General features: G+C 42.3%; 1 protein-coding gene across 2 annotated transcripts in view; it reads left to right on the forward strand.

The window, feature by feature from the left end:
* The window catches only part of LOC109894643 (disintegrin and metalloproteinase domain-containing protein 17-like), a 31,633-nt gene extending 19,878 nt beyond the window's left edge, over positions 1 to 11,755 (forward strand). The window contains exons 15-20 of one of the 2 annotated variants that reach the window (XM_020488264.2): positions 304 to 434; positions 679 to 757; positions 875 to 963; positions 1,242 to 1,283; positions 6,837 to 7,151; positions 7,212 to 11,755. In XM_020488264.2, coding sequence (XP_020343853.1) covers positions 304 to 434; positions 679 to 757; positions 875 to 963; positions 1,242 to 1,283; positions 6,837 to 7,151; positions 7,212 to 7,235 — 680 coding nt within the window. In that variant the 3' untranslated portion in view covers positions 7,236 to 11,755. Of the gene's footprint in view, positions 1 to 303; positions 435 to 678; positions 758 to 874; positions 964 to 1,241; positions 1,284 to 6,836 lie in introns of both variants that reach the window. The other variant, XM_020488263.2, reaches the window with a different exon arrangement.
* The last annotated feature ends 6,174 nt before the right edge of the window (positions 11,756 to 17,929 follow it).

The following is a 17,929-nucleotide window of genomic DNA, read 5'->3' on the forward strand; positions in this document are numbered from 1 at the left end:
TGATCAAAGGAAATTGTATGCACCAGAGCTCAGTTTGTAGTGTTGTGAATACTTATGTAAATGAGATATTTCTGTATTTAATTTTCAATACATGTGCTAACATTTCATTATGGGTATTGTGTGTAGATGGGTAAGGGAAAAATAATCAATTTAATAAATGTTGAATTCAGGCGGTAACACAACAAAATGTGGAATAAGTCAAGGGATATTAAGGCACTGTAAAGGACATTTGTAGAAAGATACAGATAATAGTATAGCACCAGGTTGTCTTTGAACCTAACTGACCTCCCTTTACTCTCCCAGAGCTGGTCAATTCGTGTAAGGTCTGCTGCCGGGACAAAAATGGCACCTGCACTCCCTTTGTCAAAAAGGACAAGAACTTCCTGTATCTGCGCAAGGGAAAACCCTGCACCGTGGGCTTCTGTGATGAGGGCGTGAGTGACTGACCTCTTCCATTAGCATTGACCTTTCACCTCTACTCACACTGAATGGACTCTGCCTGTATTCAGAGTTTCAACACATTTCACGTCAATAAATCCATTAAAAAATAATAATAAAATCCATTTTTACACGAAGAGAATGTTTTGAATAGATGGTATTGGTCCTACAGGGAGTGTTACCACGTTCTATTTAAATTGGCTGACAATTATGATATATTGATTTGTCTGTTTGTTTCAGGGCAAATGCATGAAGCAAGTCCAGGATGTGATCGAGAGGTTGTGGGATTTCATCGACAAGCTGGACATCAACACTTTCGGTGAGTTGGGATGTAATGTTGGCGTTAGACTAGCTTGGAGGTCCAGTTGGACTAGCTTGGAGTTTATTTGAAAGGCTGGTTGGAGTTTGTCTTTTTCTTTCGGTCTCCCTCTTGTAGGGAAGTTCCTGGCAGACAACATCGTGGCCTCAGTGGTGGTGTTCTCTCTGGTTTTCTGGATCCCTCTCAGTATCCTGGTGCACTGTGTGGTGAGACACCTTACTGAGCATGTCTGTCTTTACATGTTGTCCTCTGTTGCTCAATTGGTGGAGCATGGCGCTTGCAACGCCAGGATAGTGGGTTCGATTCCCAGGACCACCGCTAAGTTAAATGTATACATGGATGATACTAAGTCGCTTTGGATAAAAGGGTCTTCATATTGGCATGTTGTATAATAATATTTGAAGCCCACCACATGGTTGATTTAAGACAAATTAATGTATATTGCTGATACACTAATGGCATGCTTTCTGTTTCATTTCTGTAGGATAAAAATCTGGAGAAGGAGTATGAGAACACCAAGCCCAGCGTAAGTCTGCCACGTCATGACTAAAACATGAACTTCCTCAGCGTAAGTCTCACGTCATGACTAAAACATGAACTTCCTCAGCATAAGTCTGTCACGTCATGACTAAAACATGAACTTCCTCAGTGTAAGTCTGTCACGTCATGACTAAAACATGAACTTCCCCAGCGTAAGTCTGTCACGTCATAACTAAAACATGAACTTCCTCAGCGTAAGTCTGTCATGACTAAAACATGAACTTCCCCAGTGTAAGTCTGTCACGTCATAACTAAAACATGAACTTCCCCAGCGTAAGTCTGCCACGTCATAACTAAAACATGAACTTCCTCAGCGTAAGTCTGTCATGACTAAAACATGAACTTCCCCAGCGTAAGTCTGTCACGTCATAACTAAAACATGAACTTCCTCAGCGTAAGTCTGTCATGACTAAAACATGAACTTCCCCAGTGTAAGTCTGTCACGTCATAACTAAAACATGAACTTCCCCAGCGTAAGTCTGCCACGTCATAACTAAAACATGAACTTCCTCAGCGTAAGTCTGTCATGACTAAAACATGAACTTCCCCAGCGTAAGTCTGTCACGTCATAACTAAAACATGAACTTCCTCAGCGTAAGTCTGTCATGACTAAAACATGAACTTCCCCAGTGTAAGTCTGCCACGTCATAACTAAAACATGAACTTCCCCAGCGTAAGTCTGCCACGTCATAACTAAAACATGAACTTCCTCAGCGTAAGTCTGTCACGTCATAACTAAAACATGAACTTCCCCAGCGTAAGTCTGTCATGACTAAAACATGAACTTCCTCAGCGTAAGTCTGCCACGTCATAACTAAAACATGAACTTCCCCAGCGTAAGTCTGTCATGACTAAAACATGAACTTCCTCAGCGTAAGTCTGCCACGTCATAACTAAAACATGAACTTCCCCAGCGTAAGTCCTATGCCCTCCCATGTTCACCACTGTCCACATGTTCTAGGTTTGAACTTTGAAGTCGCACTCACTATAACACGCTATCCCTTTTAGAGAACTCAGACTACTACAGAGTATGTTGTCCAGGCAAACCGGAGACCCCGGTCTTTTCAGGTGAACGGCAAGGAGAAGTAATTAATAGATTTGGTAGATTTATTATTTTGACCTCCCCACATTATAATTAGAAAAGTAATTGTAAACTAACAGCCTTTTTATGTAGATAGGTAACTGAAAACACATAGCAGCCATTTAGCTGGGTAGTCAAAGGTTGGCCATGTGTTGGCAAGATGTTTTTAAGGACTACAGATTGCATGACAGAAATGTAAATGTAATTTCCGATTTGAGCCGACATATGCAGCGTTTACCGTGAATGCAGTCTAATGAAGGAACATTGCCTTTCAATCATGCTGTAAAGCTGAACTGGCGCAATACGGATTAAATAGAGTCGTAAGTCAAGAAAGCTTACCATCAGCCAAGGCATTTGCCATGCCTAGTACTCGTGGGTGCTTTTTCAACGCCTATGTCAAACGCCAGTGAGTGTGTAATTTGCTCAATATTAGAAGTTGAGAAAGGAAGTTAACAGCATTGGAAAGAATATATTCTCCTCTTTTCTACAGTGCATTTGGAAAGTATTCAGACCCCTTGACTTTTTCCACAATTTGTTACGTTACAGCCTTATTCTAAAATTGATTAAATCATTTCTTTCCCTCATCGATTTACACACAATAATGTCAAAGCACAAACATTTGAAACTTTTTTTTAATAAAAAAATGTAAATATTACATTTACATCGGTATTCAGACCCTTTACTCAGTACTTTATTGAAGCACCTTTGGCAGCGATTACAGCCTCGAGTCTTCTTGGGTATTTTTATTTTATTTATTTCACCTTTATTTAACCAGGTAGGCTAGTTGAGAACACCTTTATTTAACCAGGTAGGCTAGTTGAGAACACCTTTATTTAACCAGGTAGGCTAGTTGAGAACACCTTTATTTAACCAGGTAGGCTAGTTGAGAACACCTTTATTTAACCAGGTAGGCTAGTTGAGAACACCTTTATTTAACCAGGTAGGCTAGTTGAGAACACCTTTATTTAACCAGGTAGGCCAGTTGAGAACACCTTTATTTAACCAGGTAGGCCAGTTGAGAACACCTTTATTTAACCAGGTAGGCCAGTTGAGAACACCTTTATTTAACCAGGTAGGCTAGTTGAGAACACCTTTATTTAACCAGGTAGGCTAGTTGAGAACACCTTTATTTAACCAGGTAGGCCAGTTGAGAACACCTTTATTTAACCAGGTAGGCCAGTTGAGAACACCTTTATTTAACCAGGTAGGCCAGTTGAGAACACCTTTATTTAACCAGGTAGGCCAGTTGAGAACACCTTTATTTAACCAGGTAGGCCAGTTGAGAACAAGTTCTCATTTACAACTGCGACCTGGCCAAGATAAAGCAAAGAAGTGCGGCACAAACAACAACACAGAGTTACACATGGGATAAACAAACGTACAGTCAATACCAGAGTAGAAAAGTCTATATACAGTGTGCGCAAATGAAGTAAGATTAGGGAGGTAAGGCAATAAAGAGGCCATAGTGGCGAACTAACACTACAAGCTTGGCACACCTGTATTTGGGAAGTTTCTCCCATTCTTCTCTGCAGATCCTCTCAAGCTCTGTCAGGTTGGATGAGGAGTGTCCCTGCACAGCTATTTCCAGGTCTCCAGAGATGTTCGATCCGGTTCAAGTCCGGGCTCTGGCTGGGCCACTCAAGGACATTCAGAGACTTGTCCCGAAGCCACTCCTGCGTTGTCTTGGTTGTGTGCTTAGGCTTGTTGACCTGTTGGAAGGTGAACCTTCGCCCCAGTCTAAGAACCTGCTCCAAAGCGCTCAAGGATCTCTCTGTACTTTGCTCCGTTCATCTTTGCCTCGATCCTGACTAGTTTCCTAGTCTTGGTTTCATCAGACCAGAGAATCTTGTTTCTCATGGTCTGAGAGTCTTTAAGTGCCTTTAGGCAAACTCCAAACGGGCTGTCATGTGCCTTTTACTGAGGAAAACAAATATATCACTAGCCACTTTAAACAATGCTACTTAATACAATGTTTACATACCCTACATTACTCATCTCATATATGTATATACTGTACTCTATATCATCTGGGGAGGCAGGGTAGTCTAGTGGTTAGAGCGTTGGACTAGTAACCAGAAGGTTGCTGACAAGGTACAAATCTGTCGTTCTGCCCCTGAACAGGCAGTTAACCCACTGTTCCTAGGCTGTCATTGAAAATAAGAATTTGTTCTAAACTGACTTGCCTAGTTAAATAAAGGTAAAAAAATACAAATCTACTGCATCTTTATGTAATACATGTATCACTAGCCACTTTAACTATGCCACTTTGCTTACATACCCTACATTATTCATCTCATATGTATATACTGTACTCAATACCATCTACTGCATCTTGCCTATGCCGTTCTGTACCATCACTCATTCATATCTTTATGTACATATTCTTTATCCCTTTACACTTGTGTGTGTGTATAAGGTAGTAGTTTTGGAAGTGTTAGATTACTCGTTGGTTATTACTGCATTGTCGGAACTAGAAGCACAAGCATTACATTTGATTTGATTTGAGGAGTGGCTTCTGTCTGGCCTCTCTACCATAAAGGCCTGATTGGTGTAGTGCTGCAGAGATGGTTGTCCTTCTGGAAGGTTCTCTCATCTCCACAGAGGAACTCTGGTGCTCTGTCCATGGGACCATCGGGTTCTTGGTCACCTCCCTGACCAATAAAATGTTTTAATTTATTTTCACTGCATCAAGGATAATGTACACGACGTTTTGGCTTTACAGCTTTTTTCAGTGTGTAGGTAGAATTTCAAAATTAAAAACAGCATTTGTAAAGAACAACAGATGCTTCTAATCAGGGTTGCCACTCATCTGCCATTCAGGGATGTGGCTTTTCTGGTCTACCTGTATACAAATGAGTCACTAAGAAATAAACACTTCTAGGGTATGGGAGCGGGCACGAAGGGCAACTCACAAATCAATCGGTGTCCGCTAACCTAAATACATCAGATTCATGAGATAGCCCACCACACTTGGGAGCTAGGCCCACCCACAAAAGGTCTTTATTACAGACAGAACTACTCCTCAGTTTTATCAGCTGTCCAGGTGGCTGGTCTCAGACGATTCTGCAGGTGAAGAAGCCAGATGTGGAGGTCCTGGGCTGGCCTGGAGTGTGGTTTTGAGGCCGGTTGGACGTACTGCCAAATTCTCTAAAACTACTTTGGAGGCAGCTTATTGTAGAAAAATTAACATTCAATTATCTGGAAACAACTCTTGTGGACATTCCTACAGTCAGCATGCCAAGTGTACTCTCCCTCAACTTGAGATATGTGGCATTGTGTTGTGACAAAACTGCACAGTTTTTAGAGTGGCTTTTTATTGTCCCCAACACGCTATTTAATCAGCTTCTTGATATGCCACCTGTCAGGTGGATGGATTATCTTCACAAAGGAGAAATGCTCACTAACAGGGATGTAAACAAATTTGATCACAAAATTTGAGAAAAATGCACTTTTTGTGTGTATGGACCATTTCTAAGATCTTTTATTTCAGCTCATGAAACATGGGACCAACACTTTACATTTTGAAATAAAGGATAAATAATAGTAACTGGGATATTTGAGTTACAATGACCTGTTCCGTCACGTTCCATTTGCATGTTTTGATTTAATCATCCCCTTAGAAAGTGCTGTCCATTTTAGTTGTGTTAGGCTTTAAAACAACATCCACAACGACCATGTTTTCCATTCGTTTTCAAACTGTTGTTGAACTTTCTTCAAATTGATCAATCACAGTAAGTTGAGTTTTAAAAGCAGTGTTTTGATGATGTTTGTTGTGATTTTCGATTGTATTACATTGATGTCAGAGTGGTTAGAGGGACATTAGAGTCCTGAATACCAGGCCATTAGCGACCTGATGATCATTAGTGAGTTGGGTACTACCAATACATGTCCAGAGTGGATAAGAGGATATCACCATGACTCAACGGTCACGTCAGATTTTACTGCAGTCATGACTCATGACTGCCGGTGTGGCGGTAATACGGCCAATGCAACAGCCCTAGCCTAACCCTGACCCTATCCCAGATCCCCCTGTTGAGCCTGACTCTAGCCCAGATCCCCTAGATCTGAAAGTACTTCATAGTTGTAAACAGTATGGGGTGAAGATTCCACCAAGTCTGTAAGAGAGCAAGTTGGCGTGACAACCATATGCTATTACCCATTGAATCTTTTCACATTTACACGAAGTGCCTAGGGGCAAGAGTTTAGGAATGAATTTGAAACTGGGCTGTAGTTGGCCCAGAAGCGACATGAATGAGTTCCAGAAGGTAGTACGTCTGATGGCCTCACAGGGCTCACTTGAAAAATAAATCTCAATATGACTTCCCTGGTGAAATAAAGGATAAATAATAGTAAACTGAGATAATTCCGTTACAATGAGCTGTTCTGCAAAAGGATACAGTCAGGCAGTGGATTAGTCAAACACAAACCTGACCCTGCTGTCCTCCTGTCCCCCCTCAGAAAGCAGAGATGCTGAGCAGCCTCGAGACGGCCTCTGTCGTCGTCATCAAGCCATCTACGCCTCCAACCTCCTCCTCCGGCACTCGGATTCTTCTCCACTCCCTCCCTTCTCTACCCCCGACGGGCCCACCTGCCTCAGGCAGCATCAGTGCCCCAGGCTTGGCTTCTGGCCCGGGAAGTGGGGTGGTCGTGGTGGGGGAGGGCCCACGGATGGCCACCATACAGGAGGATCCCAGCTGCGATTCTCACCTCGACCCGGATGAAGACGACTTCCCTCCACCCGGAGGCTCCAACGCCACCAAGTCGTCTTACGAGGACCCGACGGCAGAGCGGAGCACGCCACGGTCGGGCAGCCACGACAAGCCCCGCCTCGAGGCAAACCTGTATGGTGAACAGTAAAGAGTTCCAGTGCTGAGGGAACATGTTTGTATATATACTCACATACACACAGCCATGGGCATGTACATGCAAACACACGTGTGTACACACACAATTTTACACGAGGGAACATAGTCTAGAGTAGATAGATACATGCATACAGACACACCACATATAGAAGAAGCATGCATACATGACTAAACTATAGTACACACACACTGTTATAGTACACACACACTGTTATAGTACACACACACTGTTATAGTACCCACACACTATAGTACACACACACTGTTATAGTACACACACACTATAGTACACACACACTGTTATAGTACACACAAACATCCACTCCTAGAAGGGACTGGAATACTGGTTACACAGCACTGGTTGGGGTTCATAGAACAACACCATTTCTAGTAGAGCTCTTAAATAAAGCACTGTGGAGTGCTAGATTTTATAAGGTCAATTTGGAAGACTCCCATACAACCAAAACTGTAGGTGTTTGTGAGTAGTAGTGCTCTGATGAAAGTGACTGCAGTTTAGAATAGCAAAGATACTGAATGATTTGTGTGTGTTGTGGGGAAGAAATAATCTGTGCCTTGTTAGTTTCAAGAGTCAAAGCCAAGTGCTTTATTTGGCACCACTCACTCCAATACAGGCCAGACAGACCGATACAGGCCAGACAGACCGATACAGGCCAGACAGACCGATACAGGCCAGACAGACCGATACAGGCCATACAGACCGATACAGGCCAGACAGACCGATACAGGCCAGACAGTCCGATACAGGCCAGACAGTCCGAAACAGGCCAGACAGTCTTTGGAGTTGTTATTTTCAATGACTTGACTAACAGCTGTCAGAATGGGTTGATTGATTGACAGCTGGGCCAGTTGATTTACCACTGCCGCGACTCTATGGCTATTGGTTACGCATGTGGGTGGGTTAGAGTGCCAGTGTTAAAAGGAATCATGCTACGGTCAAATAACTGAAAAATGTGTTAATTTAAATGTTTAAAGGCCCAGGTTAAAGGCCCAGTGCAGTCAACAATGTGTTTTATATGTATTTCCACACTGAGGTTAGAATAATACTTTGAAAATGATGATATCCTTTTTAGTGTGAGAGCTGTTTAAAAAGATGGCCTGAAGTGTCAGCCTGTTTTGGTGGGATTGAGTTTTGGCCTGCCTGGCAGTTAATTAGTTAATAGTCCAATAGCTAGTTTTCAGTTTTCCCCTCCCTACTCAGACCACACCCAGACAGTCCTAGCAAAATTCTTAAGTATTAACAGTAAATAGTTTCAAATTCCTTATATTAAGCAAAGCACATTTTTTAGGATTGTTATTTTTATTATTTACATGTTTTACACAGATAGCCAGGTGCACACATTACTTACAAATGAAGCATGTGTTTAGTGAGTCCGTCAGATCAGAGGTAGTAGAGATGACCAGGGATGTTCTCTTGATAAGCTTTCAAACTGTAACAAGTACTTTTGGGTGTCAGGGAAAGTGTATGGAGTAAAAAGTACATTTCTTTAGGAATGTAGTAAAGTAAAAGTTGTCAAATATAAATTGTAGCGTACAGATACCCCTCAAAAACTACTTAAGTAGTACTTTCAAGTATTTTTTTACTTTACACCACTGCCCAAAGTATTTGATTTGAAGTTGGTGTACAGAACCGAAAGTAGGATGCAAAAATGAAACTTAAGAACAGGAAGCATAGAAATAGCGCACCTAGGACAGATCTACTGCTTCTTAGACTTGCTTTCAATTATGACAGATTTGTAAACACTCATTTCTATGTGAATTTGGACGGGTTGCCTTAAAAACGAATATATTGCAGCTTTAATTGTTAGCCAGAAATGATTAATAATGACTGCATTGGACCTTGTTAATGTCATCTTTCCATTGTCACGTCAGTAAGACAACGTTTTTAATGATTTGCCTTTATTTCTGATATTCCCATGTTTTTTTACCTTGTTAATTGGTTGTGAATATGTTTCTAGTCCTCCTTATCACCATGGTTTGTCTTCCAAGTTTGAACTTCATCTGTTTGAAATTTTGGCAATTATTTTGGGTGATGCCTTACTACATTACTACTATCGACAAAGTCATTCAGCTGTGAAATGGATGCCAAAGGGTATTGTTAAAAAGTTTCTAATGTTGCAGAGGAATGCATTATTTTCTAGTAATTGCAACCAAACAGGCACTGAGTGTCAGGCTGTGTTTACACGGGCAGTAAATTTCTGATCTTTTGCCATTAATTGGTCTTTTGACCGATCAGATATTTTGCCCATAATTGAGCAAAAGATCAGAATTGGGCTGCCTGTGTAAACGAAGCTAGTAGTTAGGCTGGGTTGGATACTTGGTCAAATCGGAGCGCTTCATCGGACCTTGGCCTACCGAACATCAATTTATCTGTTCTACTTTATGTCTCCACTGAAGTATTGGTTCTGTTTCATTTGTAGTGAAATAATGATGAACCGTTTTGATATTTGTGTATGGCCTTATGCTGGTACAATGGGCTATTAACCTTTTCATCTTCAATCTGAAGTTTGCAATTCATGCAAGTCATTTATTTGACAATTTACTCAAAACATTGGATGATGAGGGACTGTTAGAGCAGTGCAGACATTCTATGCAATCAGATGTTTCTAGACCAACTTCAGTTTTTTTTTTATCTGAAAAAAAGACTAGTATATATCTCACCTCATTTCTCTAGTTATACAGTGGCTACAGAAAGTATTCACACCCCATTCACCTTTTCCACATTTTGTTGTTACAAAGTGGGATTCAAAAGGTTTAATTGCCATTGTCCAAAGAAAAAAATGAATGAAAAATCAAATACTAATATCTTGAATAAGTATTCAACCCCCTTAGTCAATACATGTTAGAATCAACGTTGGTAGTGATTAAAGCTGTGAGTCTTTAACAGCTTTCCACACCTGGATTCTGCAACATTTACCCATTTAAAAAAAAAAGTATTCTTTTTTTTTTATTCTTCAAGCTCTGTCAAATTGGTGGTTGTTCATTCCTAGACAACCATTTTTAGGTCTTGCCATAGATTTTAGGTTACTCAGGAGCATTCAGTCTTCTTGCTAAGCAACTCCAGTGTAGACTTGACCTTGTGTTTTAGGTTATTGTCTTGCTGAAAGGTAAATTAATTTCCCAGTGTCTGTGGGAAAGCAGACTAAACCAGGTTCCTCTCTAGGATTTTGCCTGTGCGTATCTCCATTCAATTTTGCGTATCTCCAAGTCCTTAAAGATTACAAGCATACCCATAACATGATGCAGCCATCACTATGCTTGAAAATATGGAGCGTGGTACTCCAAACAACTTCTTGTCCTGAATACGAAGTGTTAATTGCTTTATCACATTTATTTGCATTATTATTTTAGTGCCTTGTTGCAAACAGGATGCATGTTTTGGAATATTTTTATTCTGTACAGGCTTCTTGTCACTCTGTCTATTAGGTTAGTATTGTGGAGTAACTACAATGATGTTGTCATCTTTAGTTTTATCCTCTCAGCCATCAGCCATTAATCTCTTAACTGTTATAAAGTCACCATTGGCCTCATGGTGAAATCCCTGAGTTAGGGAGGACACCTGTATCTTTGTAGTGACTGGATGTATTGATACTCCATCTAAAGTGTAATTAATAACTTCACCAGGCTCAAAAGTATATTCAATATCTTCTTTTTTATTTTTACCCATCTACCAATAGGTGCCCTTTTTTTGGAAAACCTCCCTGATCTTTGTGGTTGAATCCGTCAGCGATGACGTAGTCATTGAAAAATCATGTTGCACATGCCACTTATGTGACTTATGCACCTTTTTACTCCTGAACTTATTTAGGCTTGCCATAACAGGTTGAGTACTTATTGACTCAAGACATTTCAGCTTTTCATTTCATTAATTTGTCAAATATATTTTTGGGGACTTGTGTGTAGGCCAGTGATGAAATTCAATTGAATCCATTTTAAATTCAGGCTGTAACATAACAAAACCTGGAAAAAGTCCAGGGGTGTGAATACTTTCTGATGGCACTGTATGTCCTGTAAGCAAAGGGAGTATGTCTATCACCCAGCTGGAACTCATGTTTACTAATGTTGCCTGTTAGCTGGCATGGGAAGTGTTGTCCTAAGCACCACTTGGTGTTGGAGTATTCGTGTGCCAATGATAAATTAATACATATCGGCTTGTGGAACGTTACGCTAAAATATTGTTTTATATTGTCTGTTCACCGTTTCCTGTATATTAGGCAATAAGTACTTCTATATGTTCAGTCTGATGAAAGGGGGAATATGTGTCTTGCTTGTGGGTCAAGGGCATTCTGCAGCTTTGCTATGACTTTGGACTAGTATGGTCTGGATACATCTTTAGCATGTACCTAAGTCCATAGTATTAGCTCTGTTGGAGATGTGAGGGGGAAACTCCTTGAATCACATATTTGTCCTATGTTTCATTTCCAGGGTGTATTAAATTATCTGGATGGATAAATAAATGCCTCTATGCTAATAAATGTGTACACCAACTTGAAATGTGCCCTCATGCTTACAGTGAAACAAGAATAACATTATTTAAAAAATATATTTATTGTGCATTTCAACACAGGTCTCAGGAAATCTAAACATGTTTTTTGAATGTGTTATACAGACCGATTCAGTCCTTTCAGTCCTGTACCCCCTGGCCTATCCCATTACCAGCCCCTACTACCCTTATAGAACTGATCCCTTCCCATCGGTGGACCGGATGGTTCATCTCTCTGCCCTTCCACTCTCACTTGGTACACAGCAGGGTCTACGTCTCCCCAGTAAGGCAGGATGAAGGGCAGCTCATACACCGTGCCCTCCAGGAGCTTCTACAGGTGCTGGGCCACAAACTGGTTGCCCTTCTCAAAAGTGCGGTTTGGTGGGTCATGTTTCGGAGAACGCATGACTCAACCTTTGCCTCCCAAGTCTGTTGGGGAGTTGCAGCGATGAAACAAGACCGAAATTGGGGGAGGGGAGGGGGGGGGGGTAAAGATAAAGTAATGTCAGCAACACAGACACTACAGCATTCATCCTCATAATGCAACATCTGTTTGAAGCCCCATTATGTGTTGGACCCCAGTAAGTCTAGCTGTCGCCATTGGCGTCGGCTAATGGGGATCCAAACTGCGTCTGGAAGCAACGTCAGCACAAGAACTGTTCTACGGAAGTTTCATGAAATGGTTTTCCATGGCCGAGCAGCCGCACACAAGCCTAAGATCACCATGCACAATGCCAAGTGTCCACTGTAGTGGTGGAAAACTTGTCGCCATTGGACCCTGGAAAAGTGGAAATGCATTCTTTGGCGTGATGAATCATGCTTCACCATCTGATGTATGAATCTGGGTTTGGTGGCTGCTAGGAGACTGCTACCTACCCCAATGCATAGTGCCAACTGTAAAGTTTCGTGGAGGAGGAATAATGGTTTGGGGCTGTTTTTCATAGTTCAGGCAAGGCCCCTTAGTTCCAGTGAAGGGAAATCTTAACGCTACAGCATACAATGACATTTTAGACAATTCTGTGCTTCCAACTTTGTGGTAACAGTTTGGGGAAGGCCCCTTGTTTCAGCATGATAATTCCCCCATGCACAAAGCGAGGTCCATACAGAAATGGTTTGTCGAGATTGGCGAGGAAGAACTTGACTGACCTGCACAGAGTCCTGACATCAACCCAAATCAAACACCTTTGTGGTGAATTGGAATGCCGACTGCGAGTCAGGCCTAATCGCCCAACATCAGAGCCCGACCTCTCTAATGCTTTTATGGATGAATGGCAGCAAGTCCCCACAGCAATGTTACCATTTCTAGAGGAAAACCTTCCCAGAAGAATGGAGGCTATTATAACAGCAAAGGGGGGGACCAACTCCAATGAGATATTCGACGAGCAGGTGTCCACATACTTTTGGTCATGTAGTGGACCTGGTGGATGTGGATTTAACCTTTCGGGATGCACAAGCTATTCGCTACACCCGCAATAAAATCAGATAAATATGTGTACGTGATCAATAATTTGTTATTGCCCCGTACTAGTCGGAACTAGGCATAGCCTCAGGAAGTAGGCACGCTGAGGGTGTTGCAGCACCCCCTCAAAAATCAGAATAAAATATATAAACTCAGCAAAAAAGAAACGGCCCTTTTTCAGGACCCTGTCTTTCAAAGATCATTTGTAAAAATCCAGATAACTTCACAGATCTTCATGGTAAAGGGTTTAAACACTGTTTCCCATGCTTGTTCAATGAACCATAAACAATTAATGAACATGCACCTGTGGAACGGGTCATTAAGACACGAACAGCTTACAGACGGTAGGCAATTAAGGTCACAGTTATAAAAAGTTAGGACACTAAAGAGGCCTTTCTACTGACTCTGAAAAACACCAAAAGAAAGATGCCCAGGATCCCTGCTCATCTGCGTGAACGTGCCTTAGGCATGCTGCAAGGAGGCATGAGGACTGCAGTTGTGGCCAGGGCAATAAATTGCAATATCGGTACTGTGAGATGCCTAAGACAGCGCTACAGGGAGACAGGACGGACAGCTGATCGTTCTCGCAGTGGCAGACCACGTGTAACAACACCTGCACATGATCAGTACATCCAAGCATCACACCTGCGGGGCAGGAACAGGATGGCAACAATAACTGCCCGAGTTACACCAGGAACGCACAATCCCTCCATCAGTGCTCAGACTGTCTGCAATAGGCTGAGAGAGGCTGGACTGAGGGCTTGTAGGCCTGTTGTAAGGCAGGTCCTCACCATACATCACCGGCAACAACGTTGCCTATGGGCACGTGGTACCCGCCCTGCAGGCTCAACCTGACATGACCTTCCAGCATGACAATGCCACCAGCCATACTGCTCGTTCTGTGTGTGATTTCCTGCAAGACAGGAATGTCAGTGTTCTGCCATGGCCAGCGAAAGAGCCCGGATCTCAATCCCATTAAGCACGTCTGGGACCTGTGGATCAGAGGGTGAGGGCTAGGGCCATTCCTCACAGAAATGTCTGGTAACTTGCAGGTGCCTTGGTGGAAGAGTGGGGTAACATCTCACGGCAAGAACTGGCAAATCTGGTGCAGTCCATGAGGAGGAGATGCACTGCAGAACTTAATGTAGCTGATGGCCACACCAGATACTGACTGTTACTTTTGATTTTGACCCCCTCTTTGTTCAGGGACACATTATTCCATTTCTGTTAGTCACATGTCTGTGGAACTTGTTCAGTTTATGTCTCAGTTGTTGAGTCTTGTTATGTTCATACAAATATTTACACATGTTAAGTTTGCTGAAAATAAACACAGTTGACAGTGAGAAGACATTTCTTTTTTTGCTGAGTTTTTGCTGAATATATATTGTTGACCAATTCCAACACTCTCTCATTGACTTCCATACAAAAACTCCTCGCTTGATGAGTGAAAGAAACAAAACAATGACACCTGCTGGAGAAGATTTTTGGCCCAGTGAACAACTGTGATGTGTGAGATTGCTGAGAAACAGCAGTTTTTCATCCATGTTTCTATGTCATCTATTGGTGGATTGCTAACCCGTTATGACATGTATGATGATGCAATCACTACTGTTGTGTTGGAGGTCCACTCACATTTGCAACAGAAAAGGTAATCCCTCCACGTTCCAGTCCATTTCCTTCTGTTTGGTGCCAAATGTACAAGGCCCAGATTGTAAAATAATGCCTATTTACCTCCACCATTACCATGCCAGCCTCGTGCACCAGGGGCATGTTTTTGAAGAAAAAACAGAACAATGCTTTTTGAGAATTAACACTCATACTTTAACTCAGCTGACCCAGTAGTATACAACTCCTCTACATCTCCTGTGAGGTGTCTCAGATGACCCAGTAGTATCCAACTCCTCTACATCTCCTGTGAGGTGTCTCAGCTGACCCAGTAGTATCCAACTCCTCTACATCTCCTGTGAGGTGTCTCAGCTGACCCAGTAGTATCCAACTCCTCTACATCTCCTGTGAGGTGTCTCAGCTGACCCAGTAGTATCCAACTCCTCTACATCTCCTGTGAGGTGTCTCAGACCTGCAGTCCTGCACATCTATGATAAGAGCATTACTGGGAAAGAAAGCCATCCCATTATTGCATAGTGCTTTTGTGGCACAATTGCAGGTACACTACTTATACACCTAGTTTTAATTTAATTGCAAAACATACTACATCTGGACATCCTTTGAATGGCAAGTGGTAATAACCACCATAATACCCACCTCCTGCCCTGCACCTCTATGATAAGAGCATCACAGAGAAAGAAAACCATCCCATAATTTGTTCCGACATAATTAAATTATTTGCTTATCGTTCAAAACTATTTGTATATTTTGATTGATAGTTACTGGACATACATTCGCTTATTAGACGTTTTAGTTTTAGCGCTCGATTCAATCACTATAAAAAGCAGCGTCACACTATAGACTCGTGCTGAGGGCACCTGAAACAGAAGTATCCATTCATGTTGATGCTTTGTGTCAAATATTGATACAACTGTAACTAAGTTACTTCCCCTTTAAAGTGGTGTTGAGTGGAGCTGCAAAGGAAGTGAAATGTCTATGCGAGTCTTGCTTACACAGAAAGAACCCCAGCCCTGCTACTTTGATGAACAACAACCCAAAATAGTCATAACTGACCAGCCAGTCCAGCGGCATAGAACAAGTTCCAAACGGAGGTATGCCGTGTGTATTTGTGCTTAGTGCTCCAGTTTGCCACGTTCTGTAAAAATACACGACAATGTCAACCTTTTTGAGCAGATACGTCGATACGGTTATGGGTGGGGTAAATTGTTTATCCTAGCAACGGGTTTCCGTTACACATGGCATTCATTGACAAAGTTTGGCAATTTACAATGGTTTTTCATTGAGGCCCAGCCGACTACAGACATCATTTCAGGCTCAGGTGCGCAGCCTAGTGGATCAAGAGAAAGTGCCATAGCCTCTTCTGAATAAGTTGGACAAAGTTCTGGAGTTGTAATGGGGGTGATAGTATACAGTAATTGAATAGTTTGTGTTCACTTCGTGGCAGCTGTTGGTCTCCTAATAACTTAGTAATACATGTATCACTGTCTTCACAATTTATATTCTAAGTGGATGGGTTCTTCTCATTCCCTGTAGACCACAAGCCAATTCACTTTACTTGCCCTGTGTACTGGGGTTTCCAAGTGGCCTAGAGACCCTGGTTCAATTCCAGGCTGTATCACAACTGGCCGTGATTGGGAGTCCCATAGATTTTTACCTTGACAGCTCGGGCATTTGATCAAGCAACTTTTTTGTTGCTGGCCCAACACTCTAATCACTAGGCTACCTGCTGCTAATGTCCTTGTCTTCACCAGACGGTGCTGGGGGGCTGGAGGAGTGCTGGTGTCATGGTGAACAATGTTCCGGAAGGTCAAAAAGCATCGCAGCAGCTCCCAAAGCAGTAAGATCAGTACCAAGAGCAAGGTGGATAATTATACAATACATTACACTGGCTACATTCCAAACCCCCAAAATGTGTATTTTCCCCTTCCATCAGCCCTAGATGATGCCCTTTAGTTGATCTGAAGACTGGATAGATGTTGAGCTCCCAAGTAGCGCAGTGGTCTAAGGCACTGCATCTCAGTGCTAGAGGTGTCACTACAGACCGTGGTTTGATTCCAGGCTGTATCACAACCGGCCGTGATTGGGAGTCCCATAGGTCGGTGCACAATTGCTTTATGAGTTTGCTGCTGTGGATTTAGATTAATTAACTAGCTTAGTATTTTATAAAAATATATATATGTTTTATTGAACCTTTATTTAACTACACAAGTCAGTTTAAGAATAAATTCTTATTTACAATGACGGCCAACCAAAAGGCCCCTGCGGGGACGGGGGCTGGGATTAAAAAAATAACACATCACGATAAGAAAGAAAACACTACATAAAGAGAGACCTAAGACAACAACATAGCATGGCAGCAACACATAAAAACATGACAACGATATGGTAGCAACACAATATGGCAGCAGCACAACATGGTACAAACATTATTGGGCACAGACAACAGCACAAAGGGCAAGATGGTAGAGACAACAATACATTATGCAAAGCAGCCACAACTGTCAGTAAAGTGCGCATGAGTGAGTCTTTGAATGAAGAGATGGACATAAAACGGTCCAGTTTGAGTGTTGCAGCGAACTGAAAAGAGGAGCGATCCAGGGATGTGTGTGACTGGCAGAACGGGTGTTGTATGTGGAGGATGAGGGCTGCAGTAGATCTCTCAGATAGGGGGGAGTGAGGCCTAAGACAGTTTTATAAATAAACATCAACCAGTGGGTCTTGCGAAGGGTATACAGAGATTACCAGTTTACAGAGGAGTATAGAGTGCAGGGATGTGTCATATAAGGAGCATTGGTGGCAAATCTGATGACCGAATGGTAAAGCCACTCGAGAGCACCCTTACCTGCCGATCTATAAATTATGTCTCCGTAATCTAGCATGGGTAGGATGGTCATCTGAATCAGGGTAAGTTTGGCAGCTGGGGTGAAAGAGGAGTGGTTACGATAGAGGAAACCAAGTCTAGATTTAACTTTAGCCTGCAGCTTTGATATGTGCTGAGAGAAGGACAGTGCATCGTCTAGCCATACTCTCAAGTACTTCTATGAGGTGACTACCTCAAGCTCTCAACCCTCAGAGGTAGTAATAACACCTATCGGAGGAG

The sequence above is a fragment of the Oncorhynchus kisutch genome, linkage group LG7 (genome assembly GCF_002021735.2).
Source record: "Oncorhynchus kisutch isolate 150728-3 linkage group LG7, Okis_V2, whole genome shotgun sequence".
Taxonomy (NCBI): Eukaryota; Metazoa; Chordata; class Actinopteri; order Salmoniformes; family Salmonidae; genus Oncorhynchus; species Oncorhynchus kisutch.